The sequence below is a fragment of the Gadus chalcogrammus genome, chromosome 5 (genome assembly GCF_026213295.1).
Source record: "Gadus chalcogrammus isolate NIFS_2021 chromosome 5, NIFS_Gcha_1.0, whole genome shotgun sequence".
NCBI classification, from domain to species: Eukaryota; Metazoa; Chordata; class Actinopteri; order Gadiformes; family Gadidae; genus Gadus; species Gadus chalcogrammus.
This window is the reverse complement of record NC_079416.1, coordinates 18,597,738-18,615,567: the sequence shown is the minus strand read 5'-3', so window position 1 is coordinate 18,615,567 and position 17,830 is coordinate 18,597,738. Positions and strand designations below refer to the sequence as shown.

General features: G+C 50.6%; 2 protein-coding genes across 2 annotated transcripts; one reads left to right on the top strand and one right to left on the bottom strand.

Moving 5' to 3' along the window:
* Positions 1 to 3,103: 3,103 nt before the first annotated feature.
* acvr1l (activin A receptor, type 1 like) lies at positions 3,104 to 11,418 on the top strand. The gene is made up of 10 exons (XM_056589887.1): positions 3,104 to 3,232; positions 3,910 to 3,993; positions 4,596 to 4,871; positions 5,426 to 5,637; positions 5,844 to 5,943; positions 6,386 to 6,532; positions 7,306 to 7,581; positions 8,248 to 8,445; positions 9,142 to 9,272; positions 9,929 to 11,418. Exons 2-10 carry the CDS (start codon positions 3,921 to 3,923, stop codon positions 10,058 to 10,060), a joined length of 1,545 nt encoding a protein of 514 aa, XP_056445862.1. The 5' UTR covers positions 3,104 to 3,232; positions 3,910 to 3,920; the 3' UTR covers positions 10,061 to 11,418.
* On the bottom strand, positions 10,412 to 17,713 carry d2hgdh (D-2-hydroxyglutarate dehydrogenase). Its single transcript, XM_056589886.1, has 9 exons — positions 16,909 to 17,713; positions 16,753 to 16,810; positions 16,204 to 16,343; positions 15,690 to 15,883; positions 14,559 to 14,727; positions 13,979 to 14,122; positions 13,402 to 13,544; positions 12,687 to 12,852; positions 10,412 to 12,188 (listed from the first exon to the last, which is right to left on the bottom strand). The coding sequence occupies exons 1-9, from the start codon at positions 17,243 to 17,245 to the stop codon at positions 11,926 to 11,928; spliced, it is 1,614 nt and encodes a 537-aa protein (XP_056445861.1). The 5' UTR covers positions 17,246 to 17,713; the 3' UTR covers positions 10,412 to 11,925.
* Between the last annotated feature and the right edge of the window lie 117 nt (positions 17,714 to 17,830).

The window sequence follows — 17,830 nt, the reverse complement described above, 5'->3', positions numbered from 1 at the left end:
AAACCACTTAGTAACCAACTACAGTCTTAAGCCAGTTAGTAACTGACGAAATTGTTAAGCCAGTTAGTAACTGGATATAGTCTTAATAAGACATTTAGTATCTGAATACAGTCTTAATAAGCCTGTTATTTACCGACAACAGTCTTAAGCCAGTTAGTACATGGAGTAACCTACTGCACTCATAAGCCAGTGAGTTACTGACTAGTCTTAAGCTAGTGAGTCACTGACTGGAGTCTTAAGCCAGTTAGTAACCGACTACACTCTTAAGCCAGTGAGCCACTGACTGCAGTATCCGAGCAGGTCTGTTGTACCTTAATCTTCTCCATGCAGTCCCTGGAGTGGAGTCCTCGCGTGCACAGCAGAGTTCCCCTGACGTGGTGGAGGGTGGCGTTCCCGGCCAGGTCCAGACACTTCTGCTCCTCCGCGTCGCTCATCACACACCAGGTGACTGCCGGAGACCAGAGGTTAAAACTACGAACCAGGTGACGGCCGGAGACCAGAGGTTTAAACTACGAACCAGGTGACGGCCGGAGACCAGAGGTTAAAACTACGAACCAGGTGACGGCCGGAGACCAGAGGTTTAAACTACACACCAGGTGACTGCCGGAGACCAGAGATTAAAATTACACACCAGGTGACTGCTGGAGACCAGAGATTAAAACTACACACCAGGTGACTGCCGGAGACCGGAGATTAAAATTACACACCAGGTGACTGCAGGAGACCAGAGGTTAAAACTACAAATCAGGTGACTGCCGGAGACCAGAGGTTAAAACTACAAATCAGGTGACTGCAGGAGACCAGAGGCTAAAACTACAAATCAGGTGACTGCATGAGGCGACAGAACCGCTTAGAAACTACACTTTGGATTTCATCACGTAAAATTTGTATTTAGGGCACAGCCTCAATTATCATTACACAGATACATTTTATTTTTTTAATTATTCGAAATAATGAAGAATATATGACACTACTAATAGTAGTAATAGTACGTATGAATTTCTGTATGCATTTTTTTATATAATAAAAAGTTATTAAAATGTTTATGGCACCTTTGTGTTTGTGGCAGACAATGCAGAAGAAACAAAGAGATAAGCCATATACACGAAAGAGCAGATCTAGTGTTACTAGAATTTGATGGAATTAATAAAATGTAATGAGCATCTAAAATGAAACACGTTGAAACAAAGAAGAAAGGTTAGACACAATAATTAATCTGAGGATTAGTGCTGGCGATAACCAGGAGATGGGCCATTTAACAGATGTTAGGTTGTGATCAGATCTTTATGTTATTCTCAAATCTGAGCAAACCAGGGCACCTCAAACCAGAGAGCTACATTCTTCCGTCCAGGCTGGTCTGTAAAAAGAGCCCAGAGATAGTTCTGGTTCTAGTTCTAGTTCATCACCTTTGAACCATTACCCTCAGGTAGCAGGTTTCGATACCCAGCCCTCTCCAAAAAATAGGACAAGACAGTCATTCATTCCACAATCCATCAGGCTTTTACACAAACATCTAAAAATAAGGTTTTAATTGTTGGTTTAAAAAGCCAACAACCTTGGATGTGTCCTTTACTATGTAAACGACACTATCTATCTATCTATCTATCTATCTATCTATCTATCTATCTATCTATCTATCTATCTATCTATCTATCTATCTATCTATCTATCTATCTATCCATCTATCCATCTATCGACCTACCTACCTTGAATAGTGTGAGGGTATGGTGGGTTACCTGAGCTCTTCTGGGTTGAGAATGGAACGACGGCCAGCAGGAGAAGAAGAACGGTGAGTCTGGTGTCCAAATGCTCCATGTTGACGGGTTAGAAACCTCAGGTTGGATCTTCTCTCTCTTCTGGTTCAAGGTAGGGGGGGAAAAAACACCTGTTCAGCCCCTACCCCTTTTTATAACCTGGCATTGGTGGGGGAGAGAGGAGCGGAAAGGGGGGAGGTAGGAGAGAGAGAAAGAGAGAGAGAGAGAGAGAGAAAGAAAGAAAGAAAGAGCGATAGAGAGAGAGAAAGAGAGAGAGAGAAAGTGTGAGCAGGAGTGGTGTGTGTGTGTGTGTGGAGGGAGGAGGAGGGGGAAATGTAAGGCAGGTATATAAGATGGATGACTAAAGAAGAAAACACTACATTATTCTCCTCCTCCTCCTCCTCCTCCTCCTCCTAGGCCTAAGAGCGTCTGGGTGGATAATCCTTCCTCCGTCTCAGGTTCGACCGGTCGCATTTCCTGCCTCCATTATCCCCAGGAGATCCAGCTCCCTGGGTGGGAGGGCACCCCGGGTCACCTGGCTCTCCTCACTGACCTCCAGGGGTCCTTAATTAAAACCCTCTGCAGACAACGGCTCTCTTTGCTGGGGAGACTGGATACTCCGGCCCCCTGCTCCGGCCCACTGGACCACAGAGCTCCGGGACGGCGAACAGCCAGGGGTTTGTTCCCGGGACCATGGGACCCGCTGGGAGGGAGCTGAACCTGCTCTCTGATCCATCTCCTGCTCCTACTGGTGATATGTGACACGGGCACGTAGCAGGCGTGGACACACAGGTAGACAGACACACACACACACACACACACACACACACACACACACACACATACACATAAATGCGCACATATGCACACACGCACATACACGCAAACAGACAAATACACGCATGTACATGCACACGTTTATAAAAAAAAAAAGAAAAAACCTGGCACACATAAACTTGAGCAAATGCTGACATTATCCTATTGCATGCACACACACGCACGCGCGAACACACACAAATACCCCCACACCCGCACAAACGCATGCACACGCGCGCACACAAACATACACACAAATGGCAAATTCATATTTGTAATAATTGTTGATTTTAATTCTGTGTTTTATTGTATGGGGTTGCGTTTTGTTTTTCTGTTCACATTATTTTTATATAAATCTTAAATGAACAGCATACAAAAAAACATCGAAGTAAACGTGCGAACCACTGCATCGATCCTTGGTCATTTTCTATCATGTTCTGCTTATTTTACATTCTGTAGCCTGCCTGTCGTGTTTTTGTGTGAGCGCTGTTCGTTTCGTGGGTATAATAAAGTTTTGAAAAAAGAAAAACCCACCCCACCAGCCAGTGGGTGTGCAGGGCTGTGGCTCCCTGTCGGCTGTCTCTTATCCGCACGCCTATTCCAAACATACTGTCAACAAATACAGGGAGAATGAGTTAAATTCCACAGGACGACTGTGCCAGGTAAGAAGATTCGTACTTAGTTTGGTTCTAAAGATGAGAAACGTGTTGTTGCCAGCCGGCTAGTCTGTAGCCAGCAGCTACGGGGAGACGGGCTGTCTGGCGCCGGAGAGGCGGCGGCGCCCCGGCCGTAAAACGGCTCGCTGTCCGGGCCATGTTGTCCGGGCCATGATGGCTTCTTCTACCGCTGATCTCTGTCCCGTTCTCCGCCTGAAGGAGAACACTTGGTGAACAAGAAGAAATCGCAGAACGCCATTGCTCCTCTTCGGGATGTCTCTCTAAATCGGACATCATTTAATGTAGTTGGCTTGTAGCCATGTCATCCCTGGACCACCTGGATGCCATATCATGTGTTTGGATCAATATTTAAAGCTGATGCCACATATTTTCTGTTTGTCTTTGCTAAGTCAGTCTTGAGCGTCGTCAACACAAATAGATGTTTTTGAGATGGATGCACTATCATCGTCTGTATTCAATGTAATAACCCTTTTGCACACGACCGTGGTGGACTAGAGTGGTTTCCCCCCCTCAGTGCCCTCCTCCTCCCGGTTGTTATCGCTGTTGGAAGACATGTACATGAATTAGGGACCATTAGGCTGCTAATGTAATTACAACAACATGTACATTCCCGTTGGATCCGTCTCCTCTAACTCCGCCATCCCCCGTTATCCCGCACGCAGCGCACCGCATCATGGATCAGATCGGGGTCCGGCTGCTCCTCATGGTTCTGCTGAAGGCCGTTCAGTCCATCTCCGAGGGAACAGGTGAGCTACATGTTAAACACGGTCCTGATTCAAGTATACGGCTTTACGCTGTAGCGTGTGATCATGCAGCATCACTGCTGGCGGGTGTAATCAAGGGTACCACTCTTGTTTTGGTGTTCCCACAGACAAAAATACATAATTTCTTTGTCAAATAATTGATAAATATGCCCATCCCTAATGCAACACTGATTGTAATGATTGATAGTTGGACGATATATATACTTATTGATACAAAAAGCTGCGGAGACACATTGATTTGACCATTTTGATCATATAGGCTTTAGCGAACCTGACTCCTGATTGGTAGATGCATTTCTGAATTTGTCAGTAATGCAAAAACAGATTTGTCTCGAGGGCTCTCCACAGCAGTTTGTCCTCAACAAACGGGAGAAATCCGATCCCTAACTCACAGAGTTCATAGTGGAAGACACAACAAGGCCTGTTTCTTGGTTGTCTGTTATCCTATTCCATCTAGCTCCATTTATACAACAGCTAGGCCAGCTTCGTCCTGACTCTGTCCGTGTGTGTGTGTGTGTGTGTGTGTGTGTGTGTGTGTGTGTGTATCTCTGGCTGTGTGTGTCTGTGTGCGTGTGTGTGCGCAGACGGACAGCTGGTGTGCGTGTGCGACAGCCCCGAGTGCCTCCAGACCAGCCAGTGTCACGGCCGCCGCTGCTTCTCGTCGGTGAAGCGGGGGTCCGGCGGGGAGCAGGGGGCCGGGGGGCCGGTGGAGCTGCACCAGGGCTGCTTCGAGGAGCGGGAGAAGATCGAGCTGCACTGCTTCACGCCGCCCTCGCTCCACCAGGCCATCGCCTGCTGCGCCCAGGACATGTGCAACGGCAACGTGACGCGCCACTCCATGATGACCCTGCTGCTGTCAGGTGACCCAGCGAGCCCTGACCCTGACCGAGCGAACCCTAACCCCTAACCCAGGGAGCCCTAACCCTGACCCAGCGAGCCCTAACCCTGACCGAGCGAGCCCCAACCCTAACCCTAACGCTGACCCAGCGAGCTGCTCTCCCAGCAGGGGACTGGAGCTCAGATTGAGGGGTCTTGGAGAGCAGAGAAGGGCCAGAGAGCAATATTTGGCTTCCCAACAACCACAAACAAACATCAGATCCCTTTCTCCTCCCTCCCTCCCTCCCTCCCTCCCTCCCTATCTCACACCTGCTATTAACCGGGGAGACACGTCCCCCGAACCAATCACTGTAGAGCACCCCTGATTGGTCAGACATGGGGCGGCGAGCAGTCTGACACCTAATTGGCTCACACAGGGGCAGGCCCAATCAATCAAACAGATATCCTCCCAGCACCTTCCACTCATCTACATATTTCCCTCTTAATGTATCCCAGTTAAAGTCCTCAGATGACCACTCCTCCTCCTCCTCCTCCTCCCCTCCCCCCTGACCCCCCATGTCCCTCTCCCCCCCCACAGCCCCGGAGGGGGAGTCGGTGCGGTACCGCGTGCGCACCGTGGCCCTGCTGGTGCTGGGCCCGGTGGGGGTGCTGGTGCTCCTGGCCGTGGGCTCGGTGCTGGCCTGCAGGAGGCTGCACCACGGCCGCCTGCACAGGCTGCAGGAGTTTGACACGGAGCAGGGCGCCGTGGACGGCCTCATCACCTCCAACCTGGGGGACAGCACTCTGGCAGTAAGCACGCTTTTATTCTGAAATGGGCCCTGAAAAGAGCCATTCCGAGGTTACTCACGCGGTAGCATAGGGTGTAAGCCGGAGAGTGGGTCCTCGAACAATGCATTCCAAAACTAGAGGTGATGTTGGGGTTGGGGTTGGGTTCTCCTTTGATTGACCGGAGGTCTTCACTCGTGATCCTCTTCTCCCCCCCCCCCCCCCCCCAGGACTTACTGGACCACTCCTGTACGTCGGGCTCGGGCTCCGGTCTTCCCTTCCTGGTCCAGAGAACGGTGGCCAGGCAGATTAGCCTGATGGAGTGTGTAGGTGTGTACAAGGACCACACCCGACGAGGTTGCTAGGCGACGTGACATAAACAGACCTCGAGTCGAGTGTCGTCGGAGTGCAGATGTAAATCGCCATTCCCCCGCCCCCCCCCCCCCCCCCCATCTCATTTCAACCAGTGGTGAGACAAGAAACTGTCGTTGTTCAGCGGTGTGCATATGTGTGTATGTGTGAATATAGTAGCTTCTACTATTTACAGTTAATGTAAAGATTTGCAAGGTAAACAACACGGTTTGCCATGAGAGGAGGTTAAATATCCAAAGGGTTGACACAGAAGGGAATAAATACTTGATGCACTCGACTGTTCCTGGGACAGAGCAGGCATGAAAACTCACGAAACGGGGTCCATCAATGCTGTCTTTGCTATATGACTTGATGTGGTTTTCCTCTCTCCCCCCCCCCACCCCCCCCCTCCCTCCCCAAGGTAAGGGGAGGTATGGGGAGGTGTGGCGGGGCCAGTGGCAGGGGGAGAACGTGGCGGTGAAGATCTTCTCCTCCAGGGACGAGAAGTCCTGGTTCAGAGAGACAGAGATCTACAACACAGTGCTGCTCCGCCACGAGAACATCCTGGGTGAGTGGGACCAGCAGCAGAGAAGGTCTCAGAGAAGATACCATGAAGGTCTGGTCTCAGACAGGAGACCATGAAGTTCAAAATGCAACAAAGCTTACCATTTTCTCTGCCTTGCATAATATGACATGCCGTGTTTAAAAGAGTAGTAACATGGAATTGAGACTATCGGACCTCCTCCTCTCCTTTTATTCTCCCTCATCTCCTTCTCCTCTTTCCTTCATCTCCTCCTCCTTCACCTCCTCTTCTTCTTCTCCTTTATCTCTTCTCCTTCATCTCCTCCATCTCCTCCTCCTCTTCTTTATCTCCTCCTTAATCTCCTCCTCTCCTCCTTCATCTCCTTCCTACTCCTTCATCTCCTCCTCTACTCCTTCATCTCCTCCTCTACTCCTTCATCTCTCTCCATCTCCTCCTCTCCTCCTTCATCTCCTTCCTACTCCTTAATCTCCTCCTCTCCTCCTTATTCTCCTCCTCTACTCCTTCATCTCCTCCTTATTCTCCTCCTCTACTCCTTCATCTCCTCCTCTCCTCCTTCATCTCCTCCTCTACTCCTTCATCTCCTCCTCCTTTCCATCTCTTCTCCTTCATCTCCTCTCCATCTCCTCCTCCTCTTCTCCTTCATGTCCTTGTCTTCATCTCCTCCTCTTCTCATTCATCTCCTCCTCTACTCCTTCATCTCCTCTTCTCCTTCATCTACTCCTCCTCTCTTCATCTCCTCCTCTTCCTCCTCTTCTCCTCCTCTTCCTCCTCTTCTCCTTCATCTCCTCCCCTTACAGGCTTCATGGCGTCTGACATGACCTCCCGTAACTCCAGCACCCAGCTGTGGCTGATCACCCATTACCACGACAACGGCTCGCTGTACGACTACCTGCAGCGCGTCGCCGTGGAGACGAGCGAGGGCCTGGCCATGGCGGCGTCGGTGGCCAGCGGCCTGGTGCACCTTCACACCGAGATCTTCGGCGCCGAGGGGAAGCCGGCCATCGCCCACCGCGACCTCAAGAGCAAGAACATCCTGGTGACCAAGGAGCTGCGCTGCTGCATCGCCGACCTGGGTCAGAACCTCCCCTTTAACAAAGCATTACACTAGACTAACCTGGGTCAGAACCGCCCCTTAACCAACCATTAGACTAACCTGGGTCAGAACCTCCCCTTTAACAAAGCATTACACTAGACTAAACTGGGTCAGAACCGCCCCTTAACCTCCCATTAGACTAACCTGGGTCAGAACCTCCCCTTTAACAAAGCATTACACTAGACTAACCTGGGTCAGAACCGCCCCTTAACCAACCACTAGACTACCCTGGGTCAGGACCTCCCCGTTATCTAGACTGACCTGGTCAGAACCTCCCCTTCATGAACCATTTCACTTGAGGCTTCCCTTGGCCTGCATGTAGAGCCATCTCATTGAACGATACACTCAATACTGTTTCAGGGAGGGAAGGTTTGACTCCAACTGCCGTTGTTCGGCTGCAGGCAGTCTTGAGCAAGGTACTTCGGTAGATGCTTAATCCGCTCACAAATGACATAAGTTGTAACACTGAACACATAACCATTAGAGACCATTATCTTATGCAAACCTCAACATATTTCTATGCTACTCTATTACTCAACGCTCTCGTTAACTGCGCTTAGACATCTTTGTAATTAAATGAAGATACTTTTGATGAAGAACCGCGAGCTGTACTGAACCCCCCCCCCACGGTCCCCCCTCGCCACAGGGCTGGCCGTGACCCACTCCCAGGCGGACAACCTGCTGGACGTGGGGAACAACCCCAAGGTGGGCACCAAGCGCTACATGGCCCCCGAGGTGCTGGACGACAGCATCCAGACGGACTGCTTCGACGCGTACAAGAGGGTGGACATCTGGGCCTTCGGCCTGGTGCTGTGGGAGATCGCCAGGAGGACCTACAGCAACGGTGGGCACCGCCGGCAGTTTAATGAAGGGGCTCCATGGTTCTGGTCTAAATCTGTTCCATGTACCTAGCCCAACATGGTTCTGGTTTAACTCCCCTGTGTTCCATGTACCTAGCCCAACATGGTTCTGGTTTAACTCCCCTGTGTTCCATGTATCTAGCCCAACATGGTTCTGGTTTAACTCCCCTGTGTTCCATGTATCTAGCCCAACATGGTTCTGGTTTAACTCCCCTGTGTCCATGTATCTAGCCCAACATGGTTCTGGTTTAACTATGCTGTGTTCCATGTATCTAGCCCAACATGGTTCTGGTTTAACTATGCTGTGTTCCATGTATCTAGCCCAACATGGTTCTGGTTTAACTCCCCTGTGTTCCATGTATCTAGCCCAACATGGTTCTGGTTGAACTCCCCTGTGTTCCATGCATCTAGCCCAACATGGTTCTTGTCTAATGGTGTTTTCGAGATGCATCGTACACCACCCGCATGGGTGGCTCTTGTGACGTGATTTCCTGGCTTGCAGCATTTCCCGTTTGTCGTCGTGAGTCATTGGCTAGTCATTGCTTTTGTTAACTACGTTAGCCTCTTTGGAAATTTCCCATTTTTCAACTCTTGTGAGTGTTCTACGAGGCATCTCGAACACACCATAACTCCCCGGTGTCCCAGGCCTCTAACCCCCCTCCCCCCTCCCTGTGTTCCAGGCCTGGTGGAGGAGTACGGGCCCCCATTCTACGACCAGGTGCCCAGCGACCCCAGCTTCGAGGACATGAGGAGGGTGGTGTGTGTGGAGCAGCAGCGCCCCTTCGTCCCCAACCGCTGGTTCTCCGACCCCGTGAGTAACACAACTTTAGTGAGAACTGGAGCGGACGGACCCGGGGGCAGTTAACAAACATATTTTCTATTTTGAAGCAACGAGTGTTGAATGTTATGGAATGCTTCTCAGAAGCCCTTGAGGATTAGAGACATTCAAGACCGGAGAAGGTAAAGGGACACTTGGTTCAACAAAGGTAAAGGGACGCTTTAGCTCAACGGTTCTTTTGCTTCAAGGTTAAGGATGGTTCATCAGAAGTAGTGGTTAGCTGAGGCAGTTTGTTAAAGGAAGGTTCCCTAGGTTAGAGATGTTTAAGTTAGAGATGGTTAGTTTAGGTACCAGATTAGAGATCGTTAGTTTAGGCATTAGGTTAGTTTAGATACTAGGTTAGACATGCCTATTTTAGGTTAGGTACTATGTTACAGATTGTTAGTTTAGGTGTTAGAAGACTTTGTTAATGTCCCCCTAGTCCCCTCGTACAGGTTTAATCACTACAACAGCTGGTCTCACACACACATGGTATAAAGAAATACAAATGAAGGCCCCTGGTAGACCGGCGTAGATCAGCCTTGTACCATCCTCATGCTCTGATGGGTCGATCACATGGTCACCTGGAGACTTCAGTAGGAGGCACACGAGTCACATGGTCACCTGTAGTCTCTCTCTCCGTCGCTCAGACGCTGTCGGCGCTGGTGAAGCTGATGAAGGAGTGTTGGTACCAGAATCCGTCGGCCCGGCTCACCGCGCTGCGCATCAAGAAGACCCTGGACAAGATCCACGGCTCCCTGGAGAAGGGCAAGGACTCCTGAGGAGAGGAGAGGAGAGGAGAGGAGGGAGAGGAGACCAGGGAGGAAGAGGAGGCCACAGTGGCGTTGGATAGGTGGTCGGCGGACCAGGAGAGGGGAAGGTCTAGTGATCCGTCCTGCTCTCGTCGTTCCTCCCCAGCTTCCTCTGGGAGCTGGGAGCCCTGTCTGAGGAACCAGCCGTCGCCGTGGAACCCCGGCCGTCCCCCCTGCCTGCTCTGACCCAGACGGTGAACTGCGACCTCAGCCTGAAGAACCGGATCTCTGTCCGTAACTTGACCGCTCTGGTCTGAACTCTACGAGAACACACACACACACGCTCGGCACTAAAAGGGATCTTCTTCAAGTATCCTCCTTTCTTTTATGTTTTTCTTTTATTTCACATGCTGTCGGGATATCCCGCTCAAAGACAATCAGGTCAATGGTTTTAGCCTTATCGAACACACACACACACACACACACACACACACACACACACACACACACCAGAATCAAAGTACAATTTTGAAATATGTTTATGTACTACGTATACTACTACTAGCAGCACACTACTGATATGTACTCCTGGTTTGTAGCCTGTGTTTAAGGGACTGTACACATGGGAATACTCTACATCGAGCTATTAATTAGCTATAAATAATGAAGTCGTAAAGTAGGGAAACACGCACTGAACACGTTGGCCGATTTGGAAGAGACGCCATGTACAGATCTCTGCTTCTCTGGGCGGTCGAGTGGATGGAAGGACCGGCAAAATACAATTATTATTATAGTTATTATATTAACAGTATAATGATATAGAAATCATCCGTCACATCATTACCAAGAGCTGCTATGTATGTTTCCTGCCGTCTACTGCCGAGGGAACAGGAGGTGAGGAGCCAGGAAAGGAGAATATGTCCGTCAGGGCACCTGTCGCCCGCGTCCCTTTTCTCCCATCATGCCTTGCAGTACGGGCGTGGTCTCCAGACGACCCCGCTCTACCCGACGTTCACACCGACGGCTTCCAGATAAAGTTCACAAGACGTCCGCTGTGTTGTTGCTTTGATTTTTTTTTTTATATGTAATAATAAAACATTTACTGCACTGTTACACGTTGATGCACACTTTCAGGTTTCTAAAGCCGTCACGATGGTTAAACCATCGGCTCTAGTAGAGGTAGTACAAACGGATTACAACTCCACCTTGATCTACAGTCGATGAGCTATGGATTCACAAATGATTATAATCTTGAGGGGAACAGATCAAGCTACAATTTGGAGTGTCTGTAAAAAATACATACAATTGATTGCACCTTAAAACACATTCCTCCTTACAAGGTTGCTGCTGCTACCACCACCTAGTTGGCCTTTCTGAGCTCCTGGAAACAGCAGGGCGTTGGTGTTGAAATCCGGTTCATGGTAGAAGTTGCAGTAAATGACCATGACCTGGTGCTCCACTGCCATGCAGGAGAGCTCTACCTCGAGTGCGTGTTTGTGTGCAGGCGGCGGCGGGTTTAAACAAGTTTCACACTGATTACTCAACGTGCCTCACCCAGCCCAAGAGTCCAAACAGACTGGGCCAGGCGAGGCTGCTTAAACCAGCCATCACACACACACACACACACACACACACACACACACACACACACACACACACACACACACACACACACACACACACACACACACACACACACACACACACACACACACACACACACACACACACACACACACACACACACACAGAAATAACCCAGTAAATACAATCAAGTCTTCAATATGGCAAATGCATACCACATGAATACAGATATGTCTGCACCTCCGTGCACACACATGACCCTCCTCATCCAGCCCCCGACACTCCCCCACCACCAGCGGACAGCCCCCCCCTCAGTCCAGGTCGTCGGGGAGGGTCTTGTAGGGGTTGAGGATTCCCCGGGGGTCCATCAGGGTCTTGATGTGTCCCATGAGGGCCACGGCGGGGCGGGGCTTGCTGTAGTAGATGTAGTTCCTCTTCTTCAGGCCCAGGCCGTGCTCGGCGCTCACGCTGCCCCGGACCCGCGCCGTCCAGCCGTACACGAAGGGCTCGATGGCCCCCTGCAGGGAGGGGTCCGGCCCCGACGCGGTGATGTTCAGGTGAAGGTTACCGTCGCCTTCATGGAGCATGCACACACACACACACACACACACACACACGCACACGCACACGCACACAGCAGAAGTAAATAACAATTTGGAAATATGTTTATGTACTACGTAAATACTACTAGCAGTACTCTACTGATATGTACTTCTAGTTTGTAGCGCGCGCACACACACACACACACACACACACACAGGCCAAGAGAGAGACTATCACAGACATACACAAACACACACACTAAGAGGGAATCAATCAGACACATGTACACACACACACACGACAGAGAGTCATACAACCAATAAGCAGAGAGACACACACACACACACACACACACACACACACACACACACACACACACACACACACACACACACACACACACACACACACACACACACACACACACACACACACACACACACACACAAAAACAATGACAGAGAGTCACACACACAACACATAGGCACAGAGACGCACACATGCCATCCGCCCCCCCCCCGGTCCTCACCCACGTGTCCGTAGCCCACCACGTTCTTGGCGCGGCTCCCCAGGTGGTCCCGGGTGGCCGTGACCAGCTGGTAGAGGCCCTCCACGGGGAGCGACACGTCGTACTTGTAGGTGTAGCCGTCGTGGGTCAGGGCCTCCGTCACGCGCTCACGCATCGACCACAGCGCCTGCACGCACACACACACACACACACACACACACGCATGTATAAAGGCCTATGCTAACACGCACATGTGTGCAAACATGCATTTCAGGCACACGTGCATATGAACAGACACACACACACACAGTTTAGTCTGACCAGGCCAATACGTTCAGACGTACAGGTATTTCATTGGACTCATTGGACTCACACCTATGCGACACTAATAAATACATTAGGGCTGAGCAATTCTATTTGAACATTTCCTATTTGAAGTTTTGTGTATCTTCTTAAGGGGAAATTTCAAAGATATAATTTACAGAGGGTTATTTTGGAGGGGATGCTGAATAAATCTTTCGTGTTTTCAGACTCAAAAATAATGGTTTGAATAATCGTGATTCCGATTTTTTCCATAAAGCGAGCAGCAGCCCTACATACATACATACATACATACATACATACATACATACAGCATGACTCGACAGCAATGCATCCCCCCCTGCTTCAGGGGCCACGGAGGACCTCCCAGCGCCGACAGGGGGTTCACCATGAGTCACTATCCGTCCCAACACACCTTGACCTTCGTGTCGTCGCTCGCCACCGTCCCGTCAGTGACCAGCGATGAGGTCATGGCCTCCTCCAGGAAGCTGTGGAGCTTCTCCTCGTCGTGGGCGGAGTTGGACCCCGACGTCTCTATGACGATGTAGAAGGGGCAGTCTGCCGGGACAGCGAAGAGGGAGGGGCGTGTCCATCAAGTAGCTTTAATGCTCCTCCAAAGACGGTAGGAAACAGGGACGCTGTGTCCAGGACCCCCCCCCCCTTTAAGGGTGTGGATCCACCTTCTACGGAGGCATCCATTTTTGTAGCCCACAGAGGGCGGGACTTGGCTACGCACCAGCCCATTGGTCAAGCACATTTATAGTTGATCCTCAATAAGCCTTGAACCTAATGTTATTATAAACCAGGGCCTTGATAAAATGGAGATGAACTAACTAGTGAGATCCTAACCAAATGAAGAATAGGATTGCAGCCCCTAGAGGTCGTTAGAAGAACTACATCACAACTTCACATTAGAGACCAACAGACCGGCTGCCACCTCCACCTCCTCCACCTCCTCCTCCACCACCACCTCTCTCTCTCTCTCTGTGTACCTGTGATGGGGTTGGGCAGTTTCAGGTGTGTGTTCAGCAGCCCCATGCACGCTGCGTCCAGGAATTCAAAGGCTGACAGGATCTCTCCCAGCATGCCTTTGCAGAGCTTGAAGGTTCCCAGCAGCTGCTCAAAGGTCTGGCAGCCTGGAAGAAACAGGCACAGATCTCTTAGTCATTTAAGAGATCCCTTAGTCATTTAAGAGAACCCTTAGTCATTCAAGAGATCCCCCCTTTAAGAGATACCTTAGTCGTTTGAGAGATCCCTTAGTCGTTTAAGAGATCCCTTTAAGAGATCCCTTAGTTGTTTAAGAGGTCGCTTGGTGCTTATTGACATTATGTCTACCTAATACAAGCCTAGAATGTGATTTTAATTGTTGTATGGCGATATTCTTAGCAAACCATACACACACTGTTCCTATTGGTCAATTCCCCGACTGGGATTTATGAAGTCATTATAATTTGTCTCCTAGTCTCAGAGGGATGGTATGACTATGGCCCCCCCTCAGGCTAAAGGTGTGTGGTGCATGCTGGGCAGTGACCAGAGTGGTCCAGGGGGGGGGGGGGGGGGGGGGGGGCTCACCCAGGAAGGCCACGTGGACGGCGCTGGGTTTCCGCGGACACAGGACGGACACGGCGGTGATGACGCCCAGCGTGCCCTCCGAACCGATGAACAGCTGCTTGAGGTCATATCCTGTGTTGTCCTTCCTCAGAGTGGACAGACAGTCCAGCACCCGGCCGTCTGCCAGCACCTAGAGAGAGGGAGAGAGACAGACAGAGACACACACAGCGAGAGAGACAGACAGACAGACAGACAGAGACCGAGAGACCGAGAGACAGAGAGACCGAGAGACAGACAGACAGACAGACAGACAGACAGACAGAGACAGAGAGACAGAGAGACCGAGAGACAGAGAGACCGAGAGAGAGAGAGACAGACAGACAGACAGAGACAGACAGACAGACAGACAGACAGACAGACAGACAGACAGACAGACAGACAGACAGACAGACAGACAGACAGACAGACAGACAGACAGACAGACAGACAGAGACACAGAATGGTTGGTGCTTTCCTCGTGTTGCTAGATGTTTTTGGGGACCAGTGTAGCGTCAGCCTCCGTGAGCAAGAGGCCCCACCAGTGGTTTAGTGGGAGGATGTCCCGGTGGTTAGGGGGGGTGCACTTCGCACCCTCTGGGCTCCACCTCCACTGTACACAACCTCACCGCGCTGGGCTTCCTCCAGCCCCCCGGCCCCCTACCTCCCCCTTAACGACACGGCCCTGGACTCACGTGGCTCCGGCTGAGCCCCCATCATACCTCATAGAGCATCAGCTAATGACCTTCATAGTAGCAATAGTAATTATGAATGAGCGGGATTTCCCAGATAAAAAGGTGACACAGTATACCACCAGGTGCGTTACAACCAGTTCTTACAACCCGCCTCTTCCGACATCACAAGTGGGCGTGTCCACCTATATGTGTGCAGGATAGATCGGTCTACCAAGCTACCCAGTTGGACTGTGCAAACGTTGCTCATCCATCCGTCATGCATCTAGGTGGACACGCCCACATGTGATGACAGAAGAGGTCGATTTTCAAATCTTCTTGTAACGGCTAATCGTACTCACACCTGGTGGTATAATATGTCATAATATGTATGAATGAGTGGGATTTCCCAGTTAAGACAAAAGGGAATGACGCTGAGCATTACCACTTCCAGGCCCAGCACCGTCCCCCGCAGGGAGCCGTAGCGCAGCAGGCGGAGCCCCCCGGCGTTGGTGGCCACGTTGCCCCCGATGTGACAGCTGCCCTTCGCACCCAGGTCCAGGGGCATGATGAAGTCCTGCTCCTCCAGGTAACCCGAGAGACCCTCCAACACACAGCCCGCCTGGCACGTCAGGATACCTGGACCGACGGACACAGACACACACACACACAGGCAGAGACACACACACACACAGGCAGAGACACACACACACACACACACACACACACACACACACACACACACACACACACACACACACACACACACACACACACACACACACACACACACACACACACACACACACACACACACACACACACACAAAGCCGTGATTCACAGCCTCAAAGAAAAATAAAGGATCCTTCCATGTTCTGAGTTGTGCAGAACGAACAGAGATATTATTGAAGCAAAAAACGCACCAAACCCTTCGCAAACGTTCACAAAGGTTGCTTACCGGAGACGGGGTCAAAGGTCAGGATGTTGTTCAGTAACGCTGTGGAGAGGATGATCTCATCATAGACGGGGACGCTGCCTCCCACCAGACCCGTGTTGCCCCCCTGGGGATTCACCGCCAGGTTGCGGTCGTTACAGTATCTAACAGCAGGGGGAGTTGTTTCATTAATACCATAACGAGCGACGGACTTGGGGTGATCGGGCCTTCTCAGTTGCTGCCCCCACCCTTTGGAATTCACTCCCCTCCCACATCAAAGTCTCTCCAACCCTCTCTTCTTTCAAATCTGCCCTCAAAACATACCTTTTCACACTAGCCTTCCCCACCTAACTCCCACCTTATTCTTCATGTTTAACCTCTGTTTTTCTTTTATTCCTAGTCTGTCTTACATAGTTTTGATAGGCCAATATGTAAAGCGTCTTAGAGTAACATATTAAGCGCTAGATAAATTTCATTTATTATTATTATTATTATAACAAGTCGTCTACCCGGTAAAATAACTCTGCGGTTCTCCACTCCGCCATGATCGTCCATTAGTGTGCTCTTATTTACCTCAGTATTTCAGATACTTGCGCCGTGGTCTGAGGTCTGAGCAACAGTTCACCTTCACCTGGATTGGGGACCGGAGATGCCGATGAGCGTTTAGTACACAGGCTAACACAGGCAGACATCACTGTTAATCTATTCCTCCATACCTTACATTCTCACCTTTAACGGATTTGAGCCAATCTACGTTGTGGGCCTCCAGTAAGTCTGGATCCGTGATGGCTCCGCCCGGGAGTGTTTCCCTGAAGAACGCCAAATCCTCCTGAGACAACCGTGAAAAGGGTAGTCTCTCCGGGGCTGCACCGGGAGACCGCTCCGTGCCCTCGCTCGCCCCGGAGTGTGCGGGTCGGCGGGGCGCCGCTGCCCCCCGTCGCCCTGTGGGAGCTGGCGGCCAGGGTGTACCGGCGCCACATCTCCAAAACAACGACAAAGTTCTACGAGAGATCATGAAAGGGAAGGCGGTCTTAAGACTCCAACCTCTTCGCAGAGCAACGTCCATGTCGGACCCGTGTATGTGTAACTATTAGGCTGTTCGGTCGTTCTCGTGGTTCCTGCAAGACGCGAAACGCATTCACCTGGAGACTTATTAACACGATGCTGCAAGACAGCGGTAGCCGTTGTGACAAAGTCTTAACATGTCACATTTGTGCACGATTAGTGGCTGTGGTTTGAACGCACGTCAATCAATGACTTCCAGTGTACACGGTGCGCCTTGCAGATGAGTATCTGTTGATCATCAGCGCTGTGATCTTGAACCACTATAGCATAGCGTTAGCTACCATAATGTATCTCAAACCAATATAGCGTTAGCTACCATAGCTAATCTACTGTGCGGTGTAAATTGCACTATTCCCAACAGCCCTAATCTTCCTTCATATAGGTGTCTGGGTTCAAGGACGGAACAGAGTAAAATTGTCGTCCATGCTGGTCTTGAGTTCTTCAGTGTTTACTTCAATGCTATTGGGTGAAAGGTCACGTCAGATAGTAGCGTCCAATCACACTGGCTCTGGTCTGAGCCAATAGGAGATCACGTCGCAGTGACGCAGGATGCGCGTACATGCGAGCCGAGGCGCGCATTTCAAGT